The 21,966-nt window shown below is 49.1% G+C and overlaps 1 protein-coding gene across 1 annotated transcript in view; it reads right to left on the bottom strand.

Moving 5' to 3' along the window:
• The window catches only part of GABRR2 (gamma-aminobutyric acid type A receptor subunit rho2), a 40,692-nt gene extending 24,096 nt beyond the window's left edge, over positions 1–16,596 (bottom strand). The window contains exons 1-2 of the mRNA XM_065911480.1: positions 16,469–16,596; positions 7,338–7,444 (exon numbers count right to left, since the gene is read on the bottom strand). Coding sequence (XP_065767552.1) covers positions 7,338–7,444; positions 16,469–16,581 — 220 coding nt within the window. The 5' untranslated portion in view covers positions 16,582–16,596. The remainder of the gene's footprint in view (positions 1–7,337; positions 7,445–16,468) is intronic.
• Positions 16,597–21,966: the final 5,370 nt, after the last annotated feature.

The following is a 21,966-nucleotide window of genomic DNA, read 5'->3' as shown; positions in this document are numbered from 1 at the left end:
CTCATTAGCCTATGAAATTACCCTGCCCATGAAATCCACCCACCCCACATTTCGGGGACTCTCACCTTCTGAGATGCCCTATCCTCTGTGGACTGCACTCCTGCCTTGACCAGTCTCATTTTTCGAGATGGATCACATTCTGTCTATGGCATGTGTCTCTAAATAAATCCACTTCTTACCCATCACCTTGTCTCTCACTGTATTCTTTCTGCAACAAGATATTGAGAACCTGAGAACAGGGGTGTGATTTCAATTTAAAGACAGTGGGTTCAGGTCCCAATCTGAGTTGGGCAGTTTCAGTACAGTTCCAAATAGCCAGGCGATGTTTCATGTTAGAGGAAAGGCATTAACTGGGGGCTCTGGGCAGGGACGGGCCATCGGATGAAGCAAGACTGCACAGGGGGCCTCCATGGAGTGATGCTCGGAGCAGACTCTGCAGGGATGCGAGGAACGAGAGGTGAGAGGTAAGGCAGTTCATGAGGTAGCTTGCTTCCACCAGGGGAGGTGAGCCGGGAGGTAGTTGGCCAGACCGTGGAAGTTACTGGGACTCAGAGGGGAGAGGTGGGGGCTGTGCTTCATCCCGTAGAAGATGGGACTCCCTGCAGTTTCCAAGGGAGCAGCGCCAGGAAGGGGATGTTTCCAGGAGGTGAATTTGGTGACAAGGGGTAGTGTGAGGGCCATGGTGTGGGTGTCAGCAGGGCGTCCAGCCTTCTTATCATTCATTATCATCCACCAAAGAGAAAATTTTTCTGATTTCAGTTTACAAATTCATTTACACTTAAACGCCAAAGAGTAAGATTGTGTCGGGGGGGGTGGGGTTTTGGAGGGCCACAACCATTGTAACATCTAAGATTTTTCCACCCTGCAATAAGGGGCTGAGAAACGTGTGGGGTGAGGGGGCTGGGTGGGGAGGGAGGGGCAGATCTCAGAGACGTGATTCAACTTGGTGGATCAGGAGGGGGACGAGGGCAGGAGGGAGGGGGGCAAAAGCAGCAAGGGCCCAGAGCCCACCGCCTGAACAGCCGGAGGAAGAGCCACAGAACATGGGCAGGTTCATCAAATGAAGGCCAGAGGCATGAGATTCGCAGTTATCTCAAGGAAGCACCGGAGCCAATGTTTGCTGCCCTGTCTGCTACATTCAGCCCTTTGTTGGAAGATTCCTCCTGTGCTCTAGAAATTATATGGGGGCAGCGGGGTGAACTACGGGCCCAGCCACTGCCCCGACCTGCCCCTGATCACAGGCCGGGCCCTCCGACCCCTTCTTTCCAGACTCACTCAATCTCAGCCATCCAGACATGGCCCCTCCAGACCGAGACTCCACCCTACTCTGTGTGGGCAGCTGACCACTGAGGGCAGCGTCCACATGTACACACCCACCCCCCAGGCAGGAGCACAATCAGAGATCCAGATGCTACATGCTTGAGTACCTAAAGGTTATAAGTCAAGCTAAGAACCTGGAAAATGGCATATATCCTGTCCTACTGCTTTGACCAATACACCTTCATGTCAACCCAGAAGGCCAACCCCAGCCTTGAAACTCAGGCTTCTGGGAGCTCTGGCTGGCCCAAGACGGGGCAGGGAGAATGGCCCAGCTCCGAGCGGCCCTATTTCCACCCACAGCAGCACCCAGTACGTGCCTATGGGCACCCAGGTGCACTGCCTACACACACACACACACACACACACACACACACACACACACACACACACACACACACACACACACCACACACACACGCGGCTTGCATTCCACTGCCAGGCTCCTGTTATCCATGAGCACCTTCACCTTGGCCCCCTCTTCCTCTCTCCACCACTGGGCTCAGCCCCACTGCATCTTTCCTCATTGTGAGCATCGCCTCTTGAATGCAGGCATCTCTGATTCTCTCTCTGGACAGCACTGACCATGTAACTCCCCCTCCATCAGCCGAGATGCCCTCCATTGCTTCTGCAATACGTGACGGAACCGAGTCATTTCTGTCTCACCTATAGACGCTTCATGGGATGTCACTTTTGGGATGACACTCTGGCATGCCAGGAGTCAAGAGAAGTGACTGCACCCATGTCTTGTCCAGCAAGGCTGGCTCCTTGGCCTCCCTCCTCCTGAACTCCTGGAGGCAGCCCTCCCCTGGTGCCCACAACCAGCCTACGGCTCCTCTGTCCTTCCAGCAGTTCTCCGTAATTTGACGTCTTGATGTGAAGACTTCATTAACGCTGATCTCCCCGACCAGAGCACTAACACTCCAAGGACTGTGGCTGTACTGCTCACTGCTGGGTCCCCAAGTGCCTCCGACCCTGCTTCATACAAATCAGCTCCAAAAGCACCGTATTTGTCTTAAGAATGAAAATGAGAGTATTTTGGTTGGAGGCCCTAACCTACTTTGTGGCCCCTTGCCCACCATCCTGACAAACTCCTTGGGTTTAATTCAAAAGAATCCACATTACGTCCCTCCTCTACCTCCCACTTTTACATACATGCAAGCGTGCTAAGTCGCTTCAGTCGTGTCTGACTCTCTATAACCCTATGAACTGTAGCCCACCAGGCTTCTCTGTCCATGGGATTCTCCAGGCAAGAATACTGGAGTGGGCTGCCATGCCCTTCTCCTGGGGATCTTCCCAATCCAGGGATCAAACCCATGTCTCTTTAGTCCCCTGCATTGGCAGGCAGATTCCTTACCACTAGCACCACCTGGGAAGTCCCCCCACTTCTACAGTTTGAATTAAAAACCAGCACCATGTGGGACTCTCTGGGGGCCCAGTGGTTAAGACCACACATCCACTGCAAGGCGTGTGGGTTCAGTCCCTGATCAGAGAACTAAGTTCTCACATGCCGCTTGGCAAAAAAAAATTTTTTAAAGAATCAGCATTGTGCTGGTGAAAAGGTGAAATGGTGTAGCTGCTGTAGAAAAAAGTATGAGTTCCTCCTAAAATTAAACATAGAACTACTATGGTTCCAGCAATTCCACTTCTGGGTATACAGTGAAAGTGAAGTCGCTCAATCGAGTCCGACTCTTTGCGGCCCCATGGACTGTAGCCTACCAGGCTCCTCCATCCATGGAATTTTCCAGGCAAGAATACTGGAGTGGGCTGCCATTTCCTTCTCCAGGGGATATTTCCGACCCAGGGATGGAACCCGGGTCTCCCACATTGCGGGCAGACACTTTACCATCTGAGCCACCTGGGAAGACCTGAGGCCCCAAATTGAAAACAGGGTCTTGAACAGATGCTGTACACGCATGTTCATGGCAGATTTTTTCCCAATACCCAAAAGGAAGGAATAATCCAAATGTCCGTTGACAGATACGTGGGTAAACAGGATGTGATATATTCATACAACAGACTATTGTTTGGCCTTAAAAAAGAAAGGAATCTTGCCACACAACATGGGTGAATGTTGAAGAAAGTGCTAAGTGGATCAGCCAGTCACAAAAGAACAAGTACTATATAATTCCACCGACACGAGGGGCCTAGAGCAGTCAGATTCAGAGACAGAAAGTAGAATGGTGGTCCTCAGGGACAGGGGAAGCAGGGAGTAGAGTTATTGTTTAATGGAGCTTCGGTTTGGGAAGATGAAAAAGCTCTCGACACGGATGCTGGTGATGGTTGGACAACAATGTGAATGCGTTTTGGCCACTGAACTATACGCTTAAAGTGACTGGGATTGTAAGTTATATGTTCTGTATGTTTTACACTCCATTTTTTAAAAATTAAAATTTAATTTTAAAAAGTTAAGCATTTCACTTTTTCTAACAAATGGAAGGGAAACCCCAGGCCGGCCCCTGCGGGTTCTCCTAACCAGGACACTGCCGAACCAGGCAGCTGGGAGCTTAGACAAGATATTTTTGTTTCAACTGATCCCTGGGATTATTAGGAAGCTGCTAGATTTTTAATCTTTTCTTTTTCCAGACTGAAAAGGTCATCCAAGGGGTATCTAGTCTTAGGCAAATTCCTCTCTGTCAGTTATTTTTAAATATCAGTCCACAAGGAAGCCCCTATTCGAGACACAAGCTAGAGAGAGGACAGAGATGGGAACATACCCCGTGGTTCTTGAAGGGCACCTGTGGGCGTGGCCGGCTGAGCACGCAGGGCTGCCAAGGGGGGTGTGTTAGGCTGGACCTGCACGAGGGCCATTTGGGGGGGGCCTGGCACGTGTGCCCCCAGCGAAGGCAGGCTTACTCTTACTGGGACAGAGTCACCTCTGTGCTGTCTGTCAGCTGCTTCCTCAGAGTCACACCCACCACCAGCCAGTACTCCTGCCCAGGAGTGAGGGGCTGGGTGGACCCCCTCAGGAGCACTGGCGGAGACAGCTCTGGGCTCCAAACCACCCACAGAGGCTCCAGGGACTGTGGATTGTGACGATCGCCGGGGCCCTGGGCAGTGGGAAGCCCCCTCCTGTGAGGGCCCCGCCCAGCCTGCTTGGTCAGGACCCCTCCACTTGCAAAGCTATTTCTGGCTTCATATATGTGGACCTCATCATGAGTTCCCCTAGTCCTACTTCATTCAAGCACCGTCTGGACATCCAGGATAGCCCTGTAGGGAAGGAAAGGTGGCCCAAGGACCAGCTGCCCTGGGGGAGGGAGCTGGGAGGAAGGAGGGGCAGCTCCCCACCTTTGCCGTGGTGACTGAGATGTGACGGCCGAACACGTGGAAAGGTCTCATGGAACCTGCTGGAGGCGATGCCTCCTTCTCCAGCAGCTTTCCCTGAAGTCAGGGCCCTTCCCAGCCTCAGAGGCTTACTCAGGCAGGGGCCGGGGACTGTCCTGATCCTTCACACTCCGGGGGAGTCCAGCTGCTGGGCCCAGCACGTGCAGGGTCAGAATACAGCTTGCTCCCCGAACGAGGCTTGAGGAAGGAGCCCCCTGGCTGGGGCTGCAGCCTGCTGGATGATTCTCCTCAGAGCTGGGTTTTCTGAGAACGTGGCAGGATTCACTCGCTGGTCCTGAGAGCTAGCTCCTGGCTTTCTCCCAGGGGAGGAGGGTGGTTTTATGAGGCTTTCACTTCTGCATCTGACATCACCAAGAAACCCAAGTTTTGCCCCCAGTTGTTCAGTGCTTATCACTTAACCCTCTGGGGCCCAGGCTCTTCTGCAAACTGAAGGTCTGACCAGGCGGCGGCTCAGGCTCCTGCCAGCAGCAACAGCCTCCATGAGAAGTTCCGCGGCGTGATTCGGAAGGCCGCTCACACCCAGACACCCGCAGCTGCCCCACAGAGCCGCGCTCTGCCCAAGGGCTACGCTGCGACTTCTGGGGACCCTGGCCGCTTGCCTCCATGGACCCTTCCACCAGAAAAAACACTTTAAAAAGTCTTGGCATAAAGATGAATATATTAGTATTATATGCTAACATTTTATTCTACCTAAAATTTTATTTTTTTCTTCTGACTTTAAAATAAAATCTTTGTAGAGGCCCCTAGGAGTATTGTTTGTGAGCCCTAAACCTCCTCTGCCTAATTGCCTAGCAGTGGAGGACACGCAGGTCAGAGGAGGCAAGAAAGAGACCCAGGCAGCTGCGTGACGTGGGCGTCACCTCACCTCTCCACACCTCACGCTCCTCATCTAGGCATAACAGTATCTACTTCATAATTATGTCTACTACACGGAGTTGTGAGGACTGAAGTGAGATCATGTCTGTAAGTCAGCAAGAATTGTGCGTTGGCATTAATGCTATTGTTTGGCAACTTTGTCCCAGTCACCTGCCGACCCTCTGCCTCTTAGCTCCTCCTCTGGAATGGGGTTCCCCAGCCACCTTGACACCAGATATTGGTTTCATGGAAGACAATTTTTCCACGGACAGGGGAGGCTTCTGAATGATTCAAGCACGTTACATTTATTATGCACTTCATTTCTATTATTATGCCATCAGCTCCACCTCAGATCACCAGGCATTAGATCCTAGAGGTTGGGGACCCCTGCTCTAGAAGAAAAACAAAGAGGAGCTTTCTGCTTATAGGATATCATCTCGCTTGGACCTCCTGGAGCACATCCAGCTAATTTTAGAGCTGCTTACTCAGGAAAATGTTACTGAAGTTCATGAAGTGCTCTGGTGGCATTACTCAGAGCAAGCCCTCGAGGGCAGCGGGATGCCCGGCTGAGCAGCTTTCTGTCCCAACAGGGAGAAGAGGCAGTGACTGCCCTCGGCCGCCTGCTTCCTCCTCCTGCTTGGCAGGTGTCAGAGCTCCGGGAGCCGCTTTGAAAATGCAAAGGCCCCGGGGATAAATTAACAGCCTAATCCCCTCACAGTCACACTAGAGGAGGCCTGACAGCTGGCTTTTTCTAAGGGGCCGAGAACCCGTAGGTGCCAGGGCTTTACATACATCATCTCGTTTAATCCTGACAGCCCCCGCAGATGGAGGGATTACTTCCCCCACTTCACAAACCACAGGCAGAGGGGCGGTGGCTTGCTCACAAGTCACTCCTGCTCCTTCCTGCCGCCCCAGGAGGACGCTGGCACCTGAGGGAAGTTCAAGCGAGAGATAAAGGGGAATAGAGACCAGCCTGCCAGGGTCTCTCTGGCCAGGGTGCATCGGCTGCCTTGCTCTGGGCCTCAGTTTCCCCACCTGCACAAGGGGTGCCTGGGCCTGTGGCTCATGCATCCTGTGAGTCCCGTCCTTCCCCCCTGCCCTGTCCGTGCAGACGGTTGGCCCCTGTCCAGGCTCCTCGCTCCCTGTGGCATTTTTCTCCAGTTCCTGGGAGGGGCAGCCACATCCATGCCACGCCTGCTGGGCCCCCCAGAGCGGGGAAACTCTTTTGGGGTCAAGTCTGCAAGGGGGCTTTGCAAGGGGTTAAATTGTTTTTTGGGTTTTCTTTTTTTAAGATCTTTTTTTTTTTTTTGGCCACACTGTGTGGTATACGGGATCTTAGCTCCCCAGCCAGGGACTGAGCCCACTTCCTCTGCACTGGGAGCGGGAATCTTAACCCCTGGACCACCTGGGAAGTTCCTGCAAGGGGGTCAGTGGTTGCTGCACGGGCAAGCAGCTGGCCCCCTCAGAAAGCCAACTTCCCAGCCAGGCAAGGGGCAGCAGAGAAGAGAGTCATTTTCTGTGCGAAACCTCCCGCCTGCTCTTATTCTTTTAAGAAAGGCAAGTTGGCAGCAGCGGGGCTAGGCCTTTGAGAAAGTAAACAGCTTCATCATCCCCAGCCTCTCCTCAACACTCACTTCCTTCCATCGCTTTGCTCCAGGGGATAATTAGTGAGTTGGGCTCTGCCGACCTTGAATGAGAAACTCGAGTCACGTCCCCTCCCCCGGGAGCAGGGCTGTGCCAGAGGGAACCGAGGGAACAGCAGCAGGAGGCGGTCCTGGGATCAGGCCCCAGAGGGCTGAAGGTGGGCTGACACATCTTACCTCCAAAGGCGGGCCTCATGGTGAAATCGTGGTCATCCACTCTGAGAAGCGGCTGAGGTTTTCCATGTCGGATTTTGGTCATATCGGGGTTCTTCTTATACAGGTGACTGCAAAGACAGGCAAGAAACGTTTTCCATCCGCCCACCGAGGCATTGTGTGAGATGATTTGGGGAGATTACTTCCTGCAGGGTCTACCTGTTAGACACTTTCCCCCATCTTACTGTCTCTTTCTCCCCTGAAGGGAGGTTGAGAGATAAAGGATCCAGCCTCCCCCACCCCTGCTTGCCCTCAGCACCCCACCCTCACCGACAGGCTGACCTAAGGACCTGGTCCTTCCAGAGGCTTCTAAAACAGATCCCTCCCAGACAGGACCCCATTCTCCCTTGGCAAGCTCCTAACTGTCTTGCCAAAAGTCATGATTGGATGACCAATGCTTGGGTTGAATGGTTTATGTGTGGTTTTTTTTTTCCTTTTGAAATAGTTCTTTAGGAATTTCCCTGGTGGTCCAGTGGTTAAGAATCTGCCTACTAATGCAGGAGACATACCCTGATCCAGGAAGATCCCACATGCTACAGAGCAACTAAGCCCATGTGCCACAAATATTAGACCCCACGTCCTAGAGCCAGTGATCGACAACAAGAGAAGCCACCCCAACGAAGCTCAAGGGAGGTACTACCTGCTTGCTGCCACTGGAGGAAGCATGCTTGCAGCGGCAAAGACCCAGGGCAGCCCATAATTAACTAAATAAATCAATTAACTTACAAACATTTCTTCAAAGTTGTTATAATATTGGTTTTGTGATACGTAAAATTCCGAGATAAATAGAGTTAAAGTTGCAACAGGCTGGTGTGATCCCAGCCAGACCTGCTATTCCTCACATCAGTCCAGTTGGCAGCTGTCTGCAGAAGCCACCCTGGCGGCGAGAGCCTCACCCCTCGGGAGAACAGACCGTTCACAGCCAGCGGGCGTGGAGGCCTCAGCTGGGCACAGAAGTGCCCGACCCGTCCAGCCAGGTGGTGAGGGAGGACGGCTGGAGCCCAGGACGGCAGACCCGGCTTCCCATCCTTCCTGTAACCCAGAGGACAAAGGTGTGATTCTGGCCTCACTCACACTCATTCTTTCCATCTCTTTTTTCCCACCACAACCACACATAATCCTAGAGCAGTCAAGTTCCAAATATTCCAAAGCAATATGCTACTTTCAGGATGATCACTAGACAGGAAACGTAATAAGAGGAGAGGGAGAGTAAAATGGAGAGGAAGGAAGGCAGGCAACTAGCAGGTTATTTGAACATTTGGGGCTGACGGAATGTGAGTTTTAATTTTTTTTTTTTTTTTTTTTTGGTCATGCTGTGAGGCTTATAAGATCTCAAAGTTTCCCAATAGGGATGGAACGCAGGCCCCAGCAGTGGAAATCCAGAATCCTCACCACTAGGCCACCAGGAAACTCCCTGAGGTTTAATTCTTGATGGAAGGAAATAACCTTATAAGAAATCAGTATTACTATAATACTATCTGCAATGTGTTAGATATTGAAGGGTTTTAGAAATCAAGGAAGAGACTTTGTTTTTGAATGTCTGTTGTTCATTTATATACACTCTTATTAACTCTCTGTGTTCTTATCACACTTCACTGACTTTTTAGAGAAACAAGCATATTTCCTGTTTAAATTCTGTTAAGAGAAGAGTGATACATTTCCTGTCTCGGGGTCCTGTTCATTGAGACATCTTCCTATGAAATCCTTAAATTTCTTTCTCTCAGCTCTGCCCAGATGGTATTATTTGATGAGAGGTCAAGGAAACGGCAACCCAGTCCAGTCTTCTTGTCTAGAGTATCCCATGGACTGAAGAGCCTGGCGGGCTGCAGTCGATGGGGTTGCCAAGAGTCAGACACAGGTGAAGCGATTTCGCATGCAGCATGCCTAAAAGAGTTTGTGCAGAGGGTCTGTTCCTGGAATAGAGCTGTCACCAGAGATGTCTGCAAAGAATAGAGGGTAGGGGTGGTGGAGAAAGTCTGCAGGGCCTGGAGGTCAGCGTCCACCTTGTCCCATTGTCTGCCCAGCCTGGCACATCACTGCTTTACAAACATTTCTTTTTCCATCTTCACATGAATTGCCTTCCTCCTGACTGAAGTCCTAAACCACTACCCCCAACATCCTCCTTTGTCTTTAGCTGAAGACGGTATTTAATGTGAGGGCTTGGCCATTGCGAGAATTACTCGTTTTTCCTGGGTCTCTCCCATGGATGCAGATTACTAAACTTTTGTTTGATTTTCTCCTGTTAAGTTCTCTCCTGTCCATTTAATTCTTATACCAGCCAGAAGAACCTAGCAGGGTAGAGGAAAATGTCTTTGTCTGGACAATATGGACAGCCATCCTGCTCTCTCACTGCATGATTCTTTGATTCCTGGACTGAAATTTATTTTCTCAGCTCACGCCTAAGGAGCATCCACTCTGTCCAAATACTCCTCGCTCAAGTCATGGCAGGACAGACACTCATTCCCCCCACAGAGCTGATAAGCAGACAGTAAACAAATGGAGAGAGAAATCATGTGACCTCAGAAAGTAAGTGCCATAAACATAGAATAAAGCAGCGTAAGGAAGGAGAGAGAGACGGGCTGGGGTAGAGGGTGGTCCAGGAAGCCCTGTGAGCCCTGGAGAGAAGGTGAGCCGTGAGAGGAGCTGAAGAGAGTGCATCCCGGGAGAGGGACCAGCACGCGCAAATGTCCCGAGGTGAGACTCGTGTGTGGAACAGTAAGAAGACCAGTGGGTAGAGAGTGAGGAGGAGGAAAGCAGTGAGAAAGGAGGTGGGAGACGAGGCCAGGGACTAGGTCTGAGGCCCCCGGATGTATGACCCTGAGAGGGGAAACCCGTGGGAATTCTGAGCAGGGGGGTCACAGGTCTGGATTAACCCCTGAGAAGCCCACTCAGGTAGAAGCGATGGCGGAAGGGCAGAGAAGAAGCCGGAAACCATTAGGCTTTTACTGCGGGAACACGGCACCTGGGTTAGGGCAGTGAGCGGTGAGGGTGTAGAGGACGATCAGGTTTGAGGGAGGCAGAAAGACCTGGCTGATGGCTTGGGGATAGGGATGGGGGAAACAGAGAGGCAAGGATGGCCCAGTTTTATGACGGGCACCTGGGTGAATGGTGGAAACATTCGCTAAGATGATAAAAACCGGGGGAGTGGCATGTTTGTGGAGATGACGGTGCATCAGATTCTTAGGAGCCATCTCCATTTCCAGACGCCTGTGAGACACCAGGCAGAAAGTGCAGATAGGGTGGCGGCAGCTCAGAAGGCAGGAGCCGTGTCTTCACTTCCTTCGGCCTTGTGGGTTCTGGAGGTCCCTGGGGGCTCAGCAGAGGTGCCCGACCCCCCTTCCCCCCGAGCCCTTTGAACTCTGCCCTCAAACACCCTGGCCCAACTTCCTCCCCTTCTCTGCTTCTCACTGCTCTTTCTCATCAGCCTTCAAACTGGATCCTAGTCTCTCTCACCTTGAACGGAAACCAAGACGGTGACCCATTCAGACCCCACAACCGCCTCGTGCAAAATTCATGGGAAGTGAGGCTGGCACAGTGGCAGTTCTCCTCTTCTGTGAACATTTCTGTTTTAAGAATCATCTCTCCCTCCTCCCAATAAGTAAATAGCTTTCCTGAAGAGCTGCAGCCACTTCCTCGGTCCCAGGAGCCGCTTCCCCGTTGGGCCTGAGCCGAGGCGCTGCAGGCACCCTCGCTGACGGTCAGGGGGCACCAGCCTCTGCTGAGAGCCGCGTCTTCCAGGACAGGGGCGCGCGGTCCTCCCCCTGCCTCCCTTGCACCTCCTCTCCCTCCTCAGCCCCTGCTTGTCCTGCCGGTGTCCTCGGGGCCTGTCTCAGCCATCTTCTCTCCCTCTGGACACTCTCTTTGGCAGTGGCCTCAGCTGGCGCTCACTCACTGATGATTCTGAGACCTGTGTCCCTGGCCCTGGACCTTTGCATCCTACTAACTGATTATTCCCTATCAGCTTTTCAACTCAACGTGTCCACAGTTTGAGAACGTCTAAGGGCAAGGTGACCCAGCTGAAGGATGGGTGGGCCATCACATGAAACTGGAGAAAGGGTAGGAGGGGTGAGGATGAAATGGACAGACCCAGGCTGCAGGGCTCAGCCAGGGGGAGCCTTGAAGAGCCTGTGAAGAATTTTATCTTTAACCAAAGGCTGAGGGAAAACATGGAAGGGTGTCGGAGGAAAAAGCCGTGAACAGATTTGCTTTTGGACAAGGCGTCTGCAGTTGCACGCTCTGAGGAGAGGCCAGCGGTCTCTTCCTGTCCTTTAGCTGGAAGGTGGGACCTCAGTCAATTCCCTAGAAACGTGTGTGGTCACAGAGAGGTCATTTCAAGGACCTGCCGCCCTCTCGGGTCTCTTCCCCAAGAGGTTGAGCAGGACCAGGCATGCTTCCCTGCGCGGCAGCCCCTGGAGAGCTGTTCAGAAGCCTCAGCGAGACCCTCCAGGATGGCGTGAGGCAGAGCTCAGCCTGAGGGCTTAGCCCATCGCGGACATTAAATTGTGAGGGCAGCCGGCTCACTGCCTGCCCCCCCCACCCCCCGCCTCGCAGGGAGCAAATCCCTCTGGGTCAGCACAGTTTCTCTGTTTGAAGGGGAGGACTAGGGCAGCGGAAGTCCTCACGTGCCAGCATGCTGGGGAGAGGGAGATTGACGTCCCAGTGCCATTCAGGGGACCTGGCATTTTTCTTAGAGGTCCAGTCATTTGATAACTCAGGCCGCTGATACCCCGAGACTTGGGCTGTTTGTGTGAGCTGGACGCCCTGCATCCATCCTTCACAGTGGGTGCCCACCCCAGTTCGAATGCCTAAGCCCTCCCACCCCAGACTCCGGGGGCGGTATGTTAGGCACCAGCTGCAAGGCTGGGACGGAACCTCAAATCTAGTGAAAGGGGGAGAGGAGAAAAATGTGTTCCCTCCACCTTGAGAAGCAGGGCAGATGCCATCGTATTGTTATTTGCTGCAATAACAACAGCAATCATAACGATCACACCCCCTGTGAGTCACCCCTCATTGCACGGGCCCCGAGCTGCCGTCACCCCGCCATTCTGTTTGGAGAAACGAGGTTCAGAAAGATCAGGAAACACGGCCACACAGCCGGCAAGCAGCAGAAGCAGGGCCCAGCCTGGTTGTCCCCGACTTCCCAACCCCACAGGCTCCTGGGGAGGGAGGGTCGCTGGGGAGAGAGGGGAGGCTTCCTGGGGCCAGCCTTGGTGCAAACAGGGAGCAAGGGCAGGTGGAAGCTAGGGGCACCCAACGGGAAGGAAAGATGGAGCGGGCCCCGGGCTTTGGGGCCGGGAGAGGGCAGACAGTGGGATCAGGACAGGGCCCGCACCCCCGGGTCCGCTGCATTTTCAGATCTCAAGAGAGAAGGGCCTCTCCTGGCAGGGAAGCAATCGGGTGGTCAGGGGGCCACCTCAGGCAGCGGGATGGGAGAAGTGGGAATAAAGCTGGGAGGCTGAGAAGCTGGAAGAACAGAACAAAGCAGAGAGCCTAGAGCAAACAGGCTCGCTTGGCAGCGAGTCAGTAAAAAGGGGCAGGAAGGGTCAGAAAGCTGGAGGCAGTTTTGAAAAAGCTGCTGCTGGACAGAATGACTGCTTTGTGAGGGTGTGTTGGCTACAGTGACGCAGGGAAGGTTGATGTGTGAGAGGAGGTCCCTGTGTGTGGCTGTCTGTGTGAGTGCGACCGTACGTGTTACGTGTGAATGTATGACTGTGTGTGAGACCACGTGTGGGGTGTGGGGTGTGTGTGTGTGAACGGGACATCTAAGAGAAGGAGCTATTCCACAGGGGTGAAATGCTCTAAGACTGTAGGGAGAAAGGGTCAGGTCATTTTATTCCTATTTATCAGCTGAGCTTAACTCTTGTGTCAATAATGAAAGTACTTTTTCGTCAAATGTTTGGCTGAAATCTTTCACACACAGACGTAGCTCTATGATTGTCTGAGTGTGCACGTGCTCTGGTGGGTTGCAGAAAGGCCTGGAACCGTGATTCCTGATACGACTTTTCTCTCTTCTTTCTCCCGGTTTCTGCTCAATAATTATTTTATATTCTTTGAATGATGTGTGCTCACCTTTTCACCCACATTACCAACTTATAGGATAGATTTCAAGAAGTTCTCACTCCTAGGGGTCAAATTTAATTCATCAATAAACAGTATGGAGTTTCCTCAAAAAATTAAAACTAGAACTACCATATGATCCAGCAGTTCTACTCTGGGTGGAAGAAACCAAAAACACTAATTTGGAAAGATACATGCATCCCAAAGTTCACAGCAGCATTGTTTACAACGGTCAAGATGTGGAAGCAACCTCAGCCTCCATAACAAATAAAGAAGACATGGTATGTATTACCATGGAACAGTACCCAGTCATAAAAAGAAGAATGAAATTTTGCCATTTGCAACAACATGAATGGCAAAAGGGCAGGGAGACGTTGGAATAAAGGAGGATATTATGCTAAGTGAAATATTAACAACAGAAAGACAAATACTGTATGATAATCACATATGCAAAATCTAAAAAATAAACATACTAGTGAATATAACAGAAAAATAGACTCGCAGATAATAGGGAATAAAGTAGTGATTAGGAGTGGGGAGAGGGGAGGGGGAAGCGGCGAGAGAGGGGTAGGGGTGTAAGAGGCACAAACTACTGTGTATAAAGTAAATAAGCTGCAAGGAAATGTTGTACAGCACAGGGAATATAGCCAATATTTATAGTGGCTATAAATGGAGTATAATCTATAAAATTTCTGAGTCACTATGCTCTATACCTGAAACTAGTATAATACTGAAAATCAACTATACCACTTTTAAAAAATGTTTTTTAAATAAATCCAGTCTATGTACAGAACAGACTTTTGGACTCTATGGGAGAAGACGAGGGTGGGATGTTCAGAGAGAACAGCACCTAAACATGTATACTATCAAGGGTGAATCAGATCACCAGCCCAGGCTGGATGCAGGAGACAAGTGCTTGGGCCTGGTGCACTGGGAGGACCCAGAGGGATGGGATGGGGAGGGAGGCGGGAGGGGGGATCGGGATGGGGAACACATGTAAATCCATGGCTGATTCATGTCAGTGTAGGGCAAAACCCACTACCATATTGTAAAGTAGTTAGCCTCCAACTAATAAAAATAAATGGAAAAATAAATAAATAAAAATAAATAAATAAATAAATCCAGTCTGTCCACAAGCTCAAGCAGGTGTCTGGGGATGCGACTGTGGGTCTTCTGAGCAGGGACAGAGATGCCGTAATTGCCCCGGTTGCGGAGTGGAATCCCTGGGGGTCCCAGAGGGGCTCCTGCTGAACCCAGCGCCATGGAGAATAGACAGGTTCAGACGACGCTTTCCCTCCCACCTGAGTAAGTCAGGGTCCTGGGTTCTGGTCCCGACAAGCCACTAGCAACTGCGTGAGTGACTCAGGCGGACGTCTTGGCCTCTGTAAAGTGAGACAGTTTCCCCAAGTGTTCTCTGTGGAATAGGAAACCCACAAGATAGTCCAAAAAAAAATAAGTGTTCTTTTTTTTTGGATAACCTCTGTGTAATTTATCCCCCTGTTCAAATACACAGTGTCTATCTGCATAGTAAAAATACCTGTTAAAACTAAAGCGGGTCTAAAGCAGGATTTTTCCCAAGCTTCTTTGACCCTGGAGCCTCTTTTCCATACAGCACCTACTCACATTTTCAGAATTAGAACTCAGGGGAATTGCTGGATCCAGGGACCTCTGCGGTTCCTGCCAGTTCAACAGCCTCGGATCCTGAGATTACGTGTAACCGGGCTGAGCCCTCGAGAGTGCTGCTTCCTTCCCAGCATCCTGGTCAGTTGGTATCTGCTTGCTTCCTGACTGAGGGTGTCAGACTCCACAGTCTTCACGTCTCTAAAGTAGGGGCACCCGTGGGGGGCTCGAGAGAGCGCAGTGGGTTTGCAGGAAGTAGAGACTGCAACTCTTATTACAATTAGTTTTTATCTAAAAACAAAGCTATCAGGCTTTAATTTAATACACAGATTTATAACAGTACATTACGCAATTTGTGCATACGTACACACACACACACACACACACACACACACACTGGAGGTACACTTCTAAAAGAGCGTCACTGATCGTGGTACCTGGCCAGAAAGGGAAACCAGGGAATGCCCTAGCGGTCCAGCGCTTGGGACCCTGATCTCACTGGCAAGGGCCCAGCTTCAGTCCCTGGCTGGGAAACAAAGATCCTGAAAGCCGATGTGACCAAAAAAAATTTTTTAAAAAGGAGGCCACTGGCCTAGAAAATGTACCTCAAGATATCAGCTTGTATTCACAATCACTAGCTCACGCAGGGCCTAGTAGGATGGAAAACAGGTGTGTGACATCTCCCACGTGGTGCGGGTATCTTAGCTGCTTGGTCCTTCCTCTGTGCTGAAGAGACCTAGAGTATCGTGCTTGGTGTATCAGTTCGGAACACATATTAAGGACCCTGATTTGTGATAATGAGTGCACATTCTGGGTCTAACCAGTTTTTCTTGGAAATGTTTCCCTTAAATCACAAAATGGCCTCCTCTGTCATCCACACAAGAATTTCTGTTCAGCTAACAAATTTCAAACACCGTTTCTAAGATTCAGAACAGTGAAATGATACCCGAAACCATTATAACGTTGTTACCAATCAAATAATTTAAAGAAAACAACTCCCAGTTACATGTTTTCTTCATAATTCAAACTAAATTCCTATATACCATTCCCCTCAAAAAAACTTCTTGAGGTAATTGCTTAGCAAGCCATTTATGGTCCCTAGAGGATGTAATCTGAGAATCAAAGCAGGGCAATCTGAGAAGCACAAAGATGCCTGACCCACTGAGTCCTCGGCTACCTGCCATAAACCAGAATGCCTTGGAGGAACAGAGACATCAGAATGAAAGGCCCAGCCTGGCCGCTCACTGCCGGTGACACGGTAGCGTATTTGCGCCCAGTGAGAGGCTGTGTTCATCTCCCTCCAACTGGAGAGGGGATTCCAGGAGGACGGCCGATCGGACCCCCAGCCCTCCCGGAAGCTTCCCCAGAGTGCGGCTGCCACCTCCAGGCACCTTCCCCCATCCTGCCCGCGACTTTACCTTGGCTTGGCCGTTCCCAGCTGCCCTGTCCATCTCCTCTTCTTGGGCTTTCTGCTCTCCACAAGAACCATCAAGCAGAACAAGAACAAAATGAGCCTTGAAAAATAAGGCATCCTGTGAACGTCTGTGATGCTGCAAGCTGGCTTCCAGGGCTGCAGCAGGGCAGATGCCCCCAGGCTTAACCATCCAGTCGCTCTGCCGCCTGGAGCCGGCGCTGCGAGCGGGGCATGGCTGGCCCGGCTGAGCTTCCCGATCTAATATTGACACCGAGGCTTGCGCAGACCCACTTCCCACCCCTTTGGGCTGTCGTGACACCAACAGCAAGGTTTTCCCGTTCCCGCTATTTAGTGATTGGCTATTAGTAAGTTGGTTCTCCTGTGAAACTCAGCTTCCGCTGTGTCCTAGAGGAGCTTTGGTTAAAACTGTTACATAAAAAAAAAAAAAATTAAATCTCTTGAACATGTCAGCCTTTTGCTGAGATCGTTAATCCATCTTTCTGGCGACATAAAACCCGTCTGTCACATGCACCATGGAGCAGGTTGGATTCTGGGTGGATTTGCAGGAAGGACTTGTGGACACAGAGATGAGCGCCTGACTGTGCCCAGGAAATGCTGAGCAAACGGGAGATTGACCTGTTTCCACAGGCTTGCTTTATTCCTTGAGCTAAGAGCCTGTGCTTTGTCTGTGGACAAGAGTATTTGGTTTTTTTCCCCAAATACACGTCTTTTTTGTTTTCTTTTCAATCTTATCAAAGCATAAAATGCATTTTGATTTTGAAAGAAAGCATAAACCAAAGGAGAATTTGTGATTATGTAAGTTCATCTTCCTAGCAGGAACACTGGACGAATGCTGATCTTTCATCCTAAAAGGTATAACATCGCCGTCAGTGAGGCTTGATCCCTATCCTGGAATATGGAATCACGAACATTAGAAGTGAAAAGACACACATGGCTGTTTCATCTACTCACTTACTTTAAGTAAGTAAGTAAAAACTACTTACAGGGGACTTTCCAGGTAATCTGGTGGTTAAGACTCCAAGCTTTCTGTTGCAGCAAAGCAAGTTCGATCCCTGGTCAGGGAACTAAAATTACACATGCAGCAGCAAAAAAAAAAAAAGCCACAAAAAAACCTACTCGTTGCTTGCTTGGTGCATCCTGGGAATGGAGACGACAGGTGTGGCAGAGACATCCTTAGGTGGGGATGGAGGTCAGAAGGGACAATAGCTAAAAGTGAAACAGCATTAGGGTTTTCTTAGGAAAGAATCAAAACCAGTTCTTCTGATCTCTTTAAGCAAAGTGGTATGACATGATGCACTTTATTTTTTCAGGCACTTCTAACTGGTATCAGTTAGGTCAGAGAAACTGTCATAATAAAAGAGGATGAGGTCCTGCCCTAAGGGAGGGAACAGGGAAGATGGAAGAATGAGATAGTGAAGTTATCCCCGAAGGGTACTGGTGACTGATCAGAGTAGGAGGTGAAAGAATTCAATGAAAGCCAGGACTCTAGATTGGAGGCAGGTCTGGTGGGTTGTAAGGCTTCCCAGGTGGTAAAGAATCTGCCTACCCATGCAGAAGAGGCAAGAGGCACAGGTTCAATCCCTGTGTCAGGAAGATCTCCTGGAGGAGGGCATGGCAGCCCACTTCAGTATTCTTTCCTGGAGAATCCCACGGACAGAGGAGCCTGGCAGGCTACAGTCAATGAGGTCGCAAAGAGTTGGACACAGCTGAGCACCGGTGAGTTCAGTTCAGTTCTGTTCAGTTGCTCAGTCATGTACGACTCTTTGCGACCTCATGGACTGCAGTACGCCAGGCTTCCCTGTCCATCACCAAGTCCTGGAGCTTACTCAAACTCATGTCCATCAAGTAAGTGATGCCATCCAACCATTTCATCCTCTGTTGCCCCCTTCTCCCCTCGCCTTCAATCTTTCCCAGCATCAGGGTCTTTTCTAGTGAGTCAGTTCTTCGCATCAGGTGGCCAAAGTTTTGGAGTTTCAGCTTCAGCATCAGTCCTTCTGATGAATATTTAAGACTGATTTCCTTTAGGATAGACTGGTTGGGTCTCCTTGCAGTCCAAGGGACTCTCAAGAGTCTTCTCCAACAGCGCAGTACAAAAGTATCAATTCTTTGGCACTGAGCCTTCTTTATGGTCCAACTCTCACATCCATACATGACTACTGGGAAAACCGTAGCTTTGACTATATGGACCTTTGTCAGCAAAGTGATGAATGTTTAAAAGTCCCATTCCTGCTGAAGATTTAGTAAGGAAGAGATGTGACCTATGAAAAGTTCTTTTCCATAAATTTTGTTCCAAAGATCCCTTTTCATTTCTGTCATGTGGAACAGGCCAATCAGGGGCTGACTGGCTGGGAGCCTAGAATCCTGCATGGATGTTGTTGGTCTTGAAGTATTTGTTTCGTTGCATTTCAGAGGCAACTTACATCCTACCAAGTTTTCTCTTTAAATTTTACTTTTAGTAGTTCAATTCCTGTGATTACAAGTAATAAAAATCAGTTGGAGCTGTGACACTTTTTATAATTTTTTTTGGAAGATCATTCCCACACCATAAACTTACCTTTAAAAGGGGATTTTCAGTTTTGCGCAACTGTCACCACCAAGTGACTTTAGAACAGCTTCACCTCCTCCTCCACGAGAAACTGCATACACAGTAGCAGTCTCTTCATTCTCCATTCCCTCCGGCCCAACAAACAACCAGTCTACTTTTTGTATCCAGGTATCTGCCTGTTTGGGGTATTTCGTACAAATGGAATCATGCAATATGTAGTCCTTTGTGTCTGGCTTCACTCAGCATGTTTTCATCATTCAGCCGTATTGAAGCAGGTATCGATAGTACTTTATTCCCTTTTATTGCCAAATAACATTCCATCGTATAGATACAACATGTCTTGTTTATTCATTCGTCAGTGGATGGACATTCGAGTTTCCAGTTTGGGGTATTAACAATAATACTATGAGGACTTCCCTGTCAGTTCAGTGGTTAAGACTTCACCTTTCAAAGCAGGGGATGAGCGTGTGATCCCTCGTCAAGGAGGTAGGATCGCACATGCCTCTTGGCCAAAAAACCAAAACATAGAGCAGGAGAATTATTGTAACAAATCCAATAAAGACTTTAAAAATGGTCTACAAAAAATTTTTTTTTAATATTTTTTGAACATTCAAAAGCTATGAATACTCATGTACAAGTTGTGTGTATGTATTTGTCTTGGACATATACCTGGGGGTATTGCTAGGTCATATAACTCCATGTTTAAATTCTGAGGAACTGCTAAGTGGTTTTTCAAAGTGGCTGCACCCTTTTACATTCCCACCAGCAGTGCACCCTCTAGCCATCATAGTGGGTGTGAAGTGCGGTCTCACTGTAGTTTTGACGTGCAGGTCCCTAATGTCTAATTAATGATTCGAGTATCGTCTTTGTGCAAATGGCTACTCAAATCCTTTGCCACTTTTTACCCAGGTACTTATTTTTGAGTTATGAGTTCTTTAGATATTCTTGATACAAGTCTCTTATCAGACATATGATCTACACTTATTTTCTCCCATTTTGTGTTTTCACTTTATTAATGTTCTTTCGAACACAAAAGGTTTTGCATTTTGATGGAATGTACTTAGCTACTTTTTCTTTGGTTGCTTATGCTTTTATATTCTAGCTAGGAAACCACAGTCTAACCCATGGTCACGAAGATTTACGTTTTCTTCCAAGTTTTTGCTCTTACTTTAAGGTCTTAAGATTCATTTTGAATTAATTTTGCATGTGGTGTGAGGCAGTGGATGTATAACTTTAACATTTTTTTATTTCTCAGGACCAAGGATTGTCCCGAGTGGCTCAAGATGAGGGGTGTGGAAAGTCCCAATACGTTACATGCTGCCAAATTAGGCCAGAGTTAGGTGGGAGTCTGGTCACACAGTCCTGTGTCCTACATTAAGGGTTCAGGCCTATTCTAAGGGCAATGTGACACGGGCCCTGAGCTTTTCTATTAAAATGGTATAAGAAATATTTCAGTATTATGCACATTCCTAATAATGTGCATAATAATTAAATTTACAGTGATTATAAAGCTAGGCACATTAATACAACTCCAAAGACATACAAGTCCACGTAGAGCATTAGAGAAGTTTCCAGCTGCAGTGTGCAGCAAGAATGGAGGCTTGTGCCACTATTAACATATATAAAGTAGGTATCAAGCACCTACGCATAGCACAGGGAAGCCCACACAATACTCGGCAATAACTTACACGGGAAACGAACCTAAAAGAGTGGATGCATGTACACGTACCACTGCATATGCTCACTTTGCTGTAGTACGCATTGTAAATCAAGTATATTCCAATAAAACTAATCAAAAAGAACAGAAACGTAAGAGATTCCTGCGCTAGTTTAGGACGATATGGGTCATTAGGGTAGTGGCGGTGAGCATGAAAGCTGGAAAAAGGCAGGAGAACATTTAAGGAGGCAGAAGGGACAGAACACCAATGACACAAAGAATTCAAACTCAGGTACAGACAGTCACTGGCTTTATTCAGCAGCTCACGCCAGTTCTGAGGCATTTAAAGAGGCATTCCAGACAGCTCTGGAGCAAGCAAAGCCTCCCACAAAGGCTGTAGGAATACATTTCTTTTTTTCCTTTTTTTCAGTGAGCCGCAGGGCTGCTGGGATCTGAGTTCCTCGACCAGGCACTGAACCTGGGCCCTCAGCAGTGAGAGCACACGGTCCTAACCGCGGGGCTGCCGGGAGATTCCCAAAGTGCGCACTTGGCACACCCCATCTGTCTGGAGTTAGGCTTCCTCAACGCGTTCACCTTTCACATACTTCTTTGTGAATAGTAAAACAGGCTTTTCAGGACCACAGCCTATATTTCTGCACAACTAGGCCCAATTGTGTGAGGTTTGCTTGTTTCTTGATTCTGCTCTATAAAAATGGGAGGACTCTGGAGGAGGAAACGGCACCCCACTCCAGTGTTCTGGCCTGGAGAATCCCGGGGACAGCGGAGCCCGGCGGGCTGCCGTCCATGGGGCGCAGGGTCGGATGTGACTGAAGCGACTTAGCGGCAGCAGCTGTCTCTGCTGCTCTACAACCCATTTTGAACTTGAATTTAAAAATCGCTCAAATTTGCTTTTTGTCTACCATTTCTATAGTCTAAAATAAATATAAAATAAACAGCATGTAATGTTATTAGCAAAAAAATAAAGCAAGAAATGTGCATTAAAATGAATGTATAACATAAGCACATTTACTTAAGAAGTAACGTTCAACAATGTAAAGTTCAACAAATGTAAAAAAAGTTCAAAGTTCAACAATGTAAAGCTACAGTTACTTTTGCACCAACCTAAATTTCAGTGTGAGTTGAGTTACTTCACTTTACACACAAATAGCACTGGGGTTTATTTCCATTTGTTTATCTGTAGTGACTTTAGAAAAAATGTCTCTGTGAGATTCTGGAGTTAATGTCTGCTTCTAACCAAATTATGTTCTTAAATATCTTG

This window comes from Muntiacus reevesi, chromosome 19 (assembly GCF_963930625.1).
Source record: "Muntiacus reevesi chromosome 19, mMunRee1.1, whole genome shotgun sequence".
Taxonomy (NCBI): Eukaryota; Metazoa; Chordata; class Mammalia; order Artiodactyla; family Cervidae; genus Muntiacus; species Muntiacus reevesi.
The sequence above is the reverse complement of the archived record's forward strand: the minus strand, read 5'-3'. Positions and strand labels throughout refer to the sequence as shown.